The 12,608-nt window shown below is 40.9% G+C and overlaps 1 protein-coding gene across 6 annotated transcripts in view; it reads right to left on the bottom strand.

The window, feature by feature from the left end:
- The window catches only part of LOC116416881 (glutamate receptor ionotropic, kainate 2), a 416,816-nt gene that overhangs the window by 232,465 nt on the left and 171,743 nt on the right, over positions 1 to 12,608 (bottom strand). For 4 of the 6 annotated variants that reach the window (XM_031927138.2, XM_031927137.2, XM_031927139.2 and 1 more), the window contains one exon: positions 12,170 to 12,325. The exons of the other annotated variants lie outside the window; for them this stretch is intronic. In XM_031927138.2, coding sequence (XP_031782998.1) covers positions 12,170 to 12,325 — 156 coding nt within the window. The remainder of the gene's footprint in view (positions 1 to 12,169; positions 12,326 to 12,608) is intronic. 6 annotated transcript variants of the gene reach the window in all.

Genomic DNA, 12,608 nt, shown 5'->3' with positions numbered 1-12,608 from the left:
CAAAATATTAAGCAAGCAAACAAGGTAGAAAGCTTCGATATTGAGAAGCTACGAGATAGAACAGAGCGAATTAGGTACCAGATAGAAATTAATAACAGGTTTCAGGCACTTGAAGAAGCAAACACATCGCCGGAGGGGAATGACGAACCGAATATCTTATGGGGGGACATCGAAAAAACGGTAAAAGAGGCCGCGAACAAAGTACTGGGTAAAAAGAAAAAGCCAAAGAGCAAACCATGGTTTGACGAAGAGTGCGAACTCTGGTTTGAAAGGCGCAAAAAGGCTAAATTAGATAGCTTACAAAATAGAAGCGATAGGACCGTAGAAGAGTATTTTAACGTAAGGAAACAGACGAGCGGGATCTACAGAAATAAGAAGCGGGAGTATCAAAAGAATCTTATTAGGAGAATAGAAACTAACAGTAAGGAAAATAACCCCGCGTAATGTACAGAGGGATTAACGCCATCAGAAAGGGTTTTAGGAGTAGAGCGCAATTGATGAAGGACGAAAACGGGGACCTCGTAACAAATGACAACGAATTACTGTCGCTGTGGAAAAATTATTTCGATAAATTATTAAACGTGCACGAAAATAGCGAAGAATTAGGGGACGAAATTCACACTGCTGAACTCCACGTGGAGGAACCGAGCTACCAAGAAGTAGAGCCGCGATTAAAAAACGAAAAAACAACAAAGCCGCGGGAAATGACTCTATACCAGCTGAGTTATTCAAATATGGGGGCGTCGAGCTCACTTTCAATATCTATAAACTAGTATGTGCTATCTGGAAAAATGAAACAATACCCGAAAATTGGAAGGAATCTATCATTATACCGATTTTTAAAATGGGGGATAAGACAGACTTCAATAACTATAGGGGGTATCTCACTTTTAGCAACGTGCTTCGAAGTTCTGTCAAACGTAATACAAGCTAGACTCACTCCATTCGTGGAAGATATAGTAGGAGATTATCAGTGCGGATTTCGGCGGAACAGATCGACGAGCGATCAAATGTTTACCATAAGACAGTTGTTAGAGAAAAAGTGGGAATTTTGCGAAACCATACACCAACTATTTATAGATTTTAAAAAAGCGTATGACTCTATTAAGCGAAGCAAAATGTATCAAATTCTAGTACCTCTCGGTGTACCGAAAAAACTCGTGAGATTAATTCAAATATGTCTGAACGGAAGCACGGGAAAGGTCCGAGTAGGCGGTAATGTATCAGAATCCTTCACGATACGCGATGGTTTAAAACAAGGGGATGGGCTCTCTACGGTGCTGTTCAACTTAACGTTAGAGTATGTCGTTAGAAAAATGCAGGTTAGCCAGCTGGGCGCAACGTTTAATGGAACAACGCAGATACTAGGCTACGCAGATGATTTGGATATACTGGGGGATTGTAGGGAAACGGTAGCAAGAAACGCGGAAATCCTCATAAAAGCGGTGGAGTATCCAGGGTTAGAAGTGAGTGAATAAAAAACAAAGTACATGATTGTGGATAAGCTAAGCATCTGCAGAGGGGAGGAAGATCTCAGAGGTGGGAATTTTACTTTTGAAAAGGTTAGCGAATTCAGGTATCTGGGTACGACCATAAATGATAGAAACGAGATTAATGTCGAAATAAACAAGATACTCCATTCGGGTAATGCTTGCTTCTACGCCGTGAGTAATTTACTTAAGTCGAGGCTGTTGTCTAAAAACGTTAAAATAAGAATATACAGGACAATAATACTGCCGGTGGTTCTGTACGGGTGCGAAACGTGGGCTCTCACTAAGCAGGCGGACAACCGTTTTAGGTTATTTGAAAATAAAGTCTTGCGAAAAATATACGGGCCGAAGAAAGATGAGGAAACTGAGGAATGGAGGAGACTACACAATGATGAGTTACACAAGCTGTACGCATCACCAAATATTAACAGAATAATAAAATCACTCAGATTGGGATCGGCAGGGCACGTAGCGAGAATGGAAGACGACCGTACGGTAGCGCGTGTGATGAAGGGCAGGCCGATGGTAACGCGACCTCTAGGTAGACCTAGACGTAGATGGGAGGACAACGTAAAAGCGGATCTAGTAGAAATAGGACGGGTGGGTGTCGATCGGAGAGGTGCATCTTGGGTGGGGTTGACACAAGATAGGGCAGCGTAGAAGGCTTGCGTAGATGAGGCGATGAACTTTCGAGTACCAAATGCCACGTAAAAAAAAAAAAAAAAAAATTCTAGGCATCCACATAGGTCACTTTTTGATCCAGACATACGACTCTGCGGAAAAACTAACATTAGCTGCAAATAATTTTCTAGCTAGAATCATAATCAGTCTTATGGCGGAATATTTTCATTTTAACAAAGAATCTGCTAAAGAATTTTAATTTTAATAATTTTAATTCCCAATACATCATACCTTCTTGCTTCAAGGAATTCTTAGAAACTATATAAGTAAAATGCCACATGCCATTCTTTCAAAAAGAATTTGCTTCTTCCTTGACCGTTTCATTGAGGTACGATTACGGCAATTTTCATTCGTCTTATTTTCCTTTTAATCTTCGTGTCAATATTAATATCGCGGTAAACTATTTTTTTAGATCAAATCGACAAAATTTATACGATGGCAAAAACGATATTAAAAACTGGTGAACAAAAGCTACATTTGATTGGTGTTGCTGAACCGCAAGAACGAGGAGTAAAAGGTTAATTAGGGGCAGTACGCCAAAGCTGCGAAAATACTCTAGAAACGGAAACTACTGAAATATTGAAAAATGTTTCTTTAATTGTAACTGATGGAGCAACGGTGCATACAGGGTAAAAAGCTGGGTTATGGACACTCTTTGATAAAAAATTAAAAAAATTATCCCACGAAGAAGCAGAGGACGGAACGGTGTTGCCACCCCTACTGAAAATATAGTGTGCAGCTCACAGGTAATTTACTTTTGAATATAATTTTAGTTACGCAGTCACAAAAATACGTTTTTATTAATGCATGTATGCACAATAATTCTTGCAATAGTTAATTAACGAATAAGTACAGAAAATTCTATTTAACATGCAATTCTCGAGTACCGAGCACCGATACACCGAGCCCTGTATAAAAAAAGCTCAGATTTGCCGATATGCGCGCCGCATCAAATTTATACGGTCATTATACGATAGATTTATGGTGTCTCATTTTCGAATCTTGGGCAACCAGGCAACGATGTTCCGGAATAGGCCGTCAAGGTACGCATGCCGTTCTCTCTGCTGCAGTACTGCATAATATTAATAATATAATACGTATTTCACGCGCGCACGTTTTGTTGACAAGCGTCGCCGCCGAAATCTTGCAGCACAATTTTATCCGCCGCTAAAATGAGCTGCACGTCGAAGGCGCTCAAGATAGATAGAGTGGCGATTACGCTGAAGACGGCTCCGCCTAACAGACTAATTTTTTTCATGCACTGTCTGATATTTTGTTCTATTCATCTTTGACCGATTTCAAATCAAGTAGAGCATTTGTACCGTACGATTCGTGACGATTCAATTCAATTTATTTCAGAATAAAATGTGAAATGTCTAACGAGATGTGTTATTATTTATAGATCAGAATTGGCATGGAAATAAGTTAGCAACGATGTCGCAGAAGTAAAAAATTTAATCAGTGATATGACGGTGTTAAAGCGGAATTCGTACTCGAGAATTCAAAGATATAACTAGTTTAAATAAATTTAATCTAGTCACACTTCCAAAAGTTTTTGAAGTTCGTTGGACTGAATTTACCAGAAATTTACTTAATGCTATATTACTATCCTGGCAAACACTTGTTATGTATTCAAGTAAATCTCAAGATCAAGAAGCCAAGGGTTTTTATAAATTACTGACAAACAAAGATACTTTGGAGTTACTGACTTTTTTAACCGACATTCTCGGTATCAAAAAACTTGACAGAGTAATACTATAACTATTATAGAAATGATTGAGCTCAAAGATCAAATTTGTAATAAAATTCAAAATTTGAAAAACGAACCTTTGCTAGGTGGTTGGGTTTCTACACTAAATAATAAGATCAAAATATGAGAAAATGGTACCCAAACACTAAAAATGGTAAGCTTGTCAGTAACTACAAGGCGTTCTCAAACTCATAATTTATAAGTGTCTAGCAAACGAGGCGTTTTCATTGATCAGAGATTCGAACAAGACCGGAAAATTGTCGATAGGTTGAAATCATTTGTTAAACTTGAAGAAAATGCAAATTTAAAAGATATGCATGAATGCAAAGCTGCTGATTTAGACTTGACCGATCTTGATATTGAATATTCGGAATTAATGCAATTAGATATAAAAAATACATTAAAAGACAAATTACTGCAAGAAATATTAAAATCACTTTTGAATTTCAAAAATTATCCCATTTTATCGACAATATTTGCGAGAATCATTGCTGTTGAATCTCACAGTGCAGATCAATAGAAACTGATTAGTTCTAATAATATTTTAAAAACGCCAGAGAGATCTTTGTAAGATATTTTGACAGAAAATTTATATTTATATATACACTTTAATATGACTCCGCTATAGATAAGTGGGATCCAAGGCCTGCTATAATCAAATTGCTTGAAGAAAAAAGTCGTAGAAACAAACAGTGTCCAAACTCCTTCGAAGGATTGCCACCTTGTCGTGTGACTGTTGGGTCGGTGAGGGTGCTCCTCTAGTCGATTGTGCGGTGGTTCTCGGACCCGGACCCGGCGAGAGAGAGTAAATGTTTCTGGCTGTGTCTGATTCCCTGTAAAACGGTAAAATGTATGTGGATCCCCGTAAAAAGGGCTCTCACTTGAGTACGGGATCCCCTTAAAAAGGGCTCTTTTTTGCTTCGGACTCTCAACGTGCCTGGGGGCGGGACTCACTCAAATCTCCTCGTATCAGAGGGAGGAAAGCGAAAACTGCCTGGCGGACCGACTAAAAGCTAGAAGCAATCCTCCAACCAGGCAAAGAAGGTGGTGCTGGTTGGGAAACACAACCCATGAGCACACATATTACACCCCAACACTCACACACTGCTGACCCCAAAGCTACCCCCGGGCACGTATGTCAACCAGGGTCACTCGAGGGGGACTGACTGCGTCGATCTGAGGGTACCGTAGGAAAACTAGGTTGTCTGGCGCTCCTAGGTCGTCGGATAGTACAGGAGCCCGGGTCAGCCTTCCAGCATGACCTGGCTGCCCTCTCAGCCGACGCAAAATCCTAACAGTGACCTAACAGTGCCGGTTGGTGACCGGATAGGGCCATGTTGATTTGGGCGGGGGGCCCTGCTGAGGCCACAGGTGTCGGGGTTGGCTTCTTCGCGGTGGGTGGCTTCTGGGGGGCGTACTGGTCCGGGATGCGGGAACGGGTCTTAGTCCACACACTAACACACCCGTTTAACATAAAAAATAAAATGGAAAAGAATGAAACACAAGAAACGGTTGCAAAAGTGCCAGCAACAAAGGAACTCCCCAGCTCAAACCAAGTCCTCATGGACGGTTTTCTGAAAGACCGGGCGGCTGTCGTCTAGACAGCAAATACCGGTGCAAGTTTCCAGGAGAGTCACCGGGCGGCTGCGGGGTCCGCCCCAGCGGCAAATACCAGTGCCTCCTCGGAAACTGAAAACAGTAAGGTAAAGAAAAGAAACAGGCACGCTAATAGGAAGCTAGCCTCGGGGTCGAAGCTGAGGACGAAGCGTCTGGAGGACACTCCTGGGGGGTCTCAGGTTGGGACCCTTGCAAGCGCGACCAAAAGACAACACTCCGACACCTCCACTGTAAGGGAGCTCAAAAAGAGGTTCGTTGAGAACGCTCCAAAGAGCTACAGCCGAGCGGTGGCTACTGACTTAAAGGTGGCCATCGTTCCGGTCAAGTACCCGGAAGAGCATCTTGACGAGGACCGGGGAAAGAAGGTCTTCGAGGCCTTGGAGGGGGAGATTGATGACGCCCTAGACGAAGGCTATTTTCCGAGTTTCTTGGATAATTGGTACCAGAGGGGTGCACAAATCTTCCACTGCAAGGACCAAAAGGACAAGGAGTGGTTACTTAGTAATGCCAATGTAAATGGTCGTGTGCGGGGAGGGGGAGGAACCCAACTCAAGGATATTGGGATCAGAGACCTCCAGAAGCTGGCCAGAGCGATGATCTACGCTCTCAGAGTGCTAACTCTGGAGGTCGTGGTGAAGCGCTTGAAAAGGCAGAACACTACACTCACACCGGACTCCTGGGTGGTCGCCGAAACCAAAACAGTGACGGTGGGCACTAAGGGGAAAAAGAAGGAGGAGACGGCTATTTGGGTGCTGCTGGAAAGGACTAAAGTCGGGGCACTGGGGGCCCTTGACTTTAGACCTTTCTGTGGAGGCGGCAGAGCACACGTCGCCCCGTTCAAGGAAAAGACCGAGAAAGAGCCGGGACAGACAGAAGTCGAGGTTATGGAGGTCGATCCCGGCCTCAATAAGGTAAACATAGAGGTTGATACGGGTAGCAGTTCTATCAAACAATATGGCTGATCGGGGGTAACGTAACAGCATAAACAATATGAATGGGGCCAGATCTGTACCGGACACCACGATAGAGTTTTAGAAGCATTTTCCTGGCTCTGCTGCAGCAGGGCATAAACGTATTAGTCCCAGCCTTGGAGAAATTGTACCGAACCTGTCTGGCACTGGGTTATGTGCCGGAAGAATGGGGGCAGGCGAGGGTGGCTTTCCTGCCGAAACCAGGTAAGACACATCATGCGGTCGCAAAGGACTTCAAGCCAATCAGCATGACCTCATTTTTACTCAAAACCCTAGAAAGGCTGGTTGACAGATATATTAAGGAGTCATCACTAGTAGAAGCGCTGCTGCACAGCAAACAGCATGCCTACCAGACAGGAAAGTCAGTGGACACAGCGTTGGTGGACACGGTTAGCTTCATTCAAAAGAGCATGAAAAACAGGGGTTTGGTATTAGTAGCTTTCCTAGACATCGAAGGGGCTTTTAATTACACGGCCGGCGAGGTGATTTCAGCAGGTATAGAGGAGCACGCAATACCAGCAACTGTCGCTAGATGGATCAGCGTTATGCTGAGGACCAGAACGATAGTGACTGCCTGGAGAGCGTACTCTTGCAAAAGAGTGGTGAGGAAGGGATGCCCACAAGGAGGGGTGCTGTCACTGACACTATGGTGCCTGATGGTGGACGGCTTGCTTTGCATCCTGAACGAGGCTGGTATAAACGCACAGGCATATGCAGACGACATCGTCATCCTGATTAGGGGAGACGACAAGAACGTGCTAGTAGGTCTAATGCAGTTCGCACTGGGCATAGTGAAGAAATAGTGTAATAAATTAAAACTGGGGGTCAACCCTAACAAAGTCAGTGTCATGCTGTGTACAAACAGGTATAAAACCAAGCCGATGAAAGGGCTCCAACTCCATGGAGTACCCCTAAAATTGGTAAAGGAGGTCAAATACCTGGGAGTCTCGCTCGACACCAGACTCAACTGGGGGGAACATATCAAAGATAAATGCGAGAAAGCGATAGGCACTTTCTGGGCCTGCAGGAGGGCTTTTGGCAATACCTGGGGTCTAGAACCGGATTAAGTGAGATGGCTATATGACGCAATCATAAAACTAAGACTCACCCATAGGGCACTGGTATGGGGCCACAAATATGAGTTGAAAACTCACTAGGGAAACTAGACTAGCGTGAAAAAATTGGTTATGGGAGGAATTACGGGATCCATGCGAATGACACCTACGGTCGCTATGGAAAGACTGTTCGAACTCCCTTCACTAGGCAAGGTAATGCGTGCATGACGTTCTGCAGAATAGTGGAATCAACGAACTGTTCGGATTTCAAGGATGCGGCACTTCTGGAACAAGTAATGCCGCTAATGGAAGAAAAAGGTTGTGACAGAATGGTGGAAAGAATTAATTTCTCTAAGCCGTTCTCTATCATAATCCCAGAAAGGGAAAAATGAAAGACGGGTTTACTTGAAGTTCTCGAAAACAGTGTGGTGTGGTTTACAGATGGTTCAAAAAATGAGATTAAAAAAATAGCAGGTCAGCTTTCATGGCGCTAGACAGTATCAGTATCTCTTCAAAAGAGGTACTAAGGTGCAGACAGGCGCTGGAATCACTGGCAGAACACGAGGCGGTGAGACTAGTGTGGGTACCGGGACACTTTGGCGTGGTGGGTAACGAAAAGGCGGACAGGTTAGCGGGTAGGGGCGCGGACGGCATTCGTGCAAAAAGGTGCGCAGTCGCTGTCCCAACCTGCGTGGTTAATAGAGCAATTAAAGACTGGCTCAACTCGCAACTTAGCGACAAATAGACCAATGCCAATGGGCAAAGGCAGGCTAGGGCTCTGATTGGCAGCAGCCCACCTAAGGAGTGGCTGCGGACTATTAGGGGCCTAAGCAGGATTAGGTTGAGGCTGGCTGTTGGCTGGCTGACGGGGCATTGGAGGGTAGGATACCACCTGTGAAACCTGAGATTTAGGGAATCCGGGAACTGCAGGTGGTGCGAGTATGAAATGGAGACCACTTTCCACCTGCTGTGTGAATGCCCAGCTTTTGCAGGGACAAGACAGAGGGGGTAGGAGGTTTCCCATATTGGGGTTAGAGGAACTTAGGTTAAAAAGCTTGGCATCAATTTGCCGAAGCTATAAACAAGGATTTATAAAGTAATTACAAATGGTAAAGGAAGAACAGCACAATGGCCTTCGCGCTAAGACTAAGAGCGTCTGAAAGCGAAGACATGAAATTGGTTTGCAGGCATTTTCAAGGACGCAAATTTGAAAAAACAGAACCAAAAAGAATTTGAAATTGAAGGACAACCAAAAAAAAACAGAGCTATTTTTAAATTTATATATACACCAATGTTTACAGATTTTAAAGTTTTGTTGGGAATTGATAATATATTTATTTATACATAGTTTAAATAGAATGAAATTTTTATGTTTTTATTCATGAAAATCTTAATTTTTATTCTGCCCAAATCCAAATTTATCACTACCCATATAGCTTTTATGACTGCCCATTCTGTCCCATAGAATATACCTTGAAATACGTGGAAGGCTTACGTAGATGAGGCGATAAATTTTCAAGTTCAAAATGATATTAAAAAAAAAAAAAATTGCTGACAATTCTTTGGCACGTAGCTTCCTCCAACAAAATGTATAGTTCAAATAGAGAAAATATTGTTCAAATATACAGTATATTAATGATTTGCACGTCACAATATCAAATCAAATAATTTTCATGAAAAAATTTAAACCTCAATATTTTAAATACTATAGGGTCATCATAACCTCATAAAATCATGAATTGTCTTAAAACATTAGTTAGCGAGTTATAAGGTTTAACAGAAATAGTAATTTTCAGTTATACAGGGTATACAGGGTGAGATACAAAAAATTTGAATCCTGATATCTTTTCTTTTAAACTAAACGGTTTTGTAAGCTGCAAAAGAACCTAGCCGAGGTGATCAAAAGATCGATATTTTCCCAAAATTTCAATTTAATTAAAGCCTTTTTACTCCCGTAATCGTACGACATAGAAAACCCATTTCTTTTAGTTTTCGATTTTTAGCTTGAAAACTAATAATCAAAATTGTTTAAAATTTGCACAGCAAATAGATATTATTGTTTTTCATTGTCATACATTTTTTCAAAACCTTTGACAATTTAGTTTTGGAAATATTAAATTTTTTTTAAAAATCCCCTCTTTTATCATAAAAATTGAACGGAACAGTCAATCTGGAAAATCTTGCGCAAAAAAGTAGACAATTTTATGCTCTTTTAGATACACTATTGTTGAATATATTGTATAGATCATATTATCAAAAAAAAGCAAAAATATTTTTTCAAAAATCAAAAAATGGCTATAATATGGATATAAAATGGTCAGAATCATAAAAACAATTTTCCGAATTTAGAATCAGAACAAATGTATGCATGCCAAAATTTATTACGATTTAAAATATTTTTAGAGAAAATGGTTTTTTTCTATCTGATGTTGTCCCTGGGTGGTGATCAAGAATTTGTCTTTATCGGTCTTCCCGGGGCAGGTTGTATAGTGAGAAAGGAATGAAAAAACTTCAAGACATTTCCTCTTTTCTTCTCAACGTTTCGACGGGCAATGCTGCCATCAAGAGAATAATGTAAAAAAAATTATTAAAAACTTGTTGATGTATAATAATGTATGTACAGTGTGAAAATAGAACTTACAATTATGGAGAAGATCGGTACAAAGTTTTGTCGAGAAGGCGCTTCCCTGCAGCGTAGCGGGGGGACGTAGGTGAACAGTGTTTCTCTCTCAGCTGTTCGATTTTAATTCGCGCGAGTCGACATTTCCGTCATGTTTATATAGCGCGGAGCAGTGAGAAGAGAGTCGAGCGGCCGTGTTGACAATTTCTTCTGCTATTGACGTCAGAGCCTGGCTTATGTTTGTTTTGTTTTCAGCTGGTGTATAAGGTGTGTGTATAAAACTGTATTTAAATTTTGAGTGTCTTCCTTCTTATTTATACCGTTTTCTTGTAGGTGTATGTGTAGCATTTCGGAAACTAGTCTTTTATTTAAATTAATCTCTCTGTCTTTAATGTGGTAGTTTTCAAAATTAAAAGTGTGATTCAGATTGTTGACGTGATCGGAGATAACAGTATTTTTCGATTTTTTATATTCATTTATACGTATACACACATTCCGGTATTGTACGTGTAGGGCATTGTCTGTCAAAACGTTGAGATGAAAAAAGGACATTTCTTCTTTTTCTCTCCTTTCTCACCACACAACCTGCCTCAGGAAGACCGATAAAAACAAATCAATATTCTTTATTACGATTGATCGCGTAGTTCCAGAATTATAACGGTATACGTACAGACATACACACACTGGTATGGCACAGTCTAGCAGAGCGTAACAACAGAGAGAGAGAGAGAGATTTAGATTTAGATTTGTTTTATTTTTGTACATTATGTTGTACATATACATTATAGTAGTTTGGTGAAATAAAGATAATAATTGTTGTGTCAGGGTGTAAGCGTGAAAGTGAGTAATGGAATTAAGTGAGATGAGATGAAAGTGTGTTCATGAGAAGAAATGTTTGCGCCATGTTTGTGTATTTTCCAAATTGAAGAAGTGATTTTTAGCCGCCTGTTTAAAGTGTGATATGGACAGGGTGTTACGTAGGTGAGATGGAAGGCTGTTCCAGAGATAGGAAGCGCTGATGAAAAATGAGTTCTTCAGCGTCTCCGTCTTGAAGGGCAGGATGTCCAGGGGGGTCACCTCACCCCTCACAGGCCTGAGCGTGACGTGGAAATCAAAATAGGCTAATAAGTAAGAGGGTACTGAGGTGTTAAAGATTTTTCTAAGAAAACATGCCATAAAGTATTTCCTACGTCCGGCGGTGGTAAGCCATTGCAACTCACGCCTATAAGGGGAGATGTGCTCGTCCCTCCTTACACCATAGATATAACGGATCCCCGTGTTGACAAGCCTCTGAAGCTTCAGATCGAGTTCTTGCGTCAGGTCACAGTAAGCCAGTGAACAGTAGTCGATGATGGGAAACAGGAGTGCTTGCACTAAGTTTTGGCGCAGTCTGAAGTTAGTGCTCTTCCGAAAAAAGTAGAGACGATACATTAAAGAGTGAGCACGTTTGCAAATTTGTGTGACGTGCTCTTTCCATGATAGTTTGGAATCGAGCACCAACCCCAGATTGCGTACAGATGATTCGTAGTCGACCTGGGCTCCCCCTATATTTATATAGGTGTTGGCAGTAGAGGGAAGAGCATTGATATAGTAGGGGGAACAGAGAGGGAGAGAGAGAGAGAGAGAGAGAGAGAGAGAGAGAGAGAGAGAGAGAGAGAAAGAGAGAGAGAAGAATTTTCGTTTCGACGCTCGCACAGATAAGAATCGTCTTTCTTTACCCAGATCCTGATCACACGTTACATGTCACATTCGTATAAGATATTTTTCCAAATAGTAATAAGGTATGTCTTTTATTATTCAGGACTTTTTTCAAAATCGCGAAACTAAAGTGAAAGCTGTAGGCGTTAATACCTTCGCGCTTTTTTATTCAAACAACTGATCATTGTTTCGTTTTGACAATCTTCCTTTCGATCTAGTAAAAAAGATAAAGTCTCAAAATCAAGCAAATCAAGCTTATTTATCGTATTTCTTGTATAAATAGTTACCTCGTTTTGAGGCATGAAAACTATCTTGTGGAGAAATTTGTTCAATTTGTGCACTTAATCGAGATTTTGGTAAAATATCTCTATTTCCGTTTATTTTTTCAACTGCATAGCGAAAAGCTATTTCTTGTTTGCTATCTGTAGAATGAAATAGTCCACCTAGAATATATATCAAATGTTAGCTTTGTAAATATGATATGTAATAACATTGATATGAAATAATACTGAAAACTAAAATCATTTATATGATTACTTTGAATTTTTAATCCATAAATAGAATAAAAACTTGTGTAACAAAAAAATATAAAATTGCTGCTAATTCTTTGGCACGTAGCTTCCTTTGACATTGTGTATTGTGATTTTTACTTCAAAATTATATCATAATTGTTTTAACTTCATATATATCTAGCGCGATTTATCTTACTCTTGACGTCGGTCGGTA

This window comes from Nasonia vitripennis (genome assembly GCF_009193385.2).
Source record: "Nasonia vitripennis strain AsymCx chromosome 3 unlocalized genomic scaffold, Nvit_psr_1.1 chr3_random0011, whole genome shotgun sequence".
Classification (NCBI taxonomy): Eukaryota; Metazoa; Arthropoda; class Insecta; order Hymenoptera; family Pteromalidae; genus Nasonia; species Nasonia vitripennis.
This window is presented reverse-complemented; position numbering and strand designations above follow the sequence as displayed.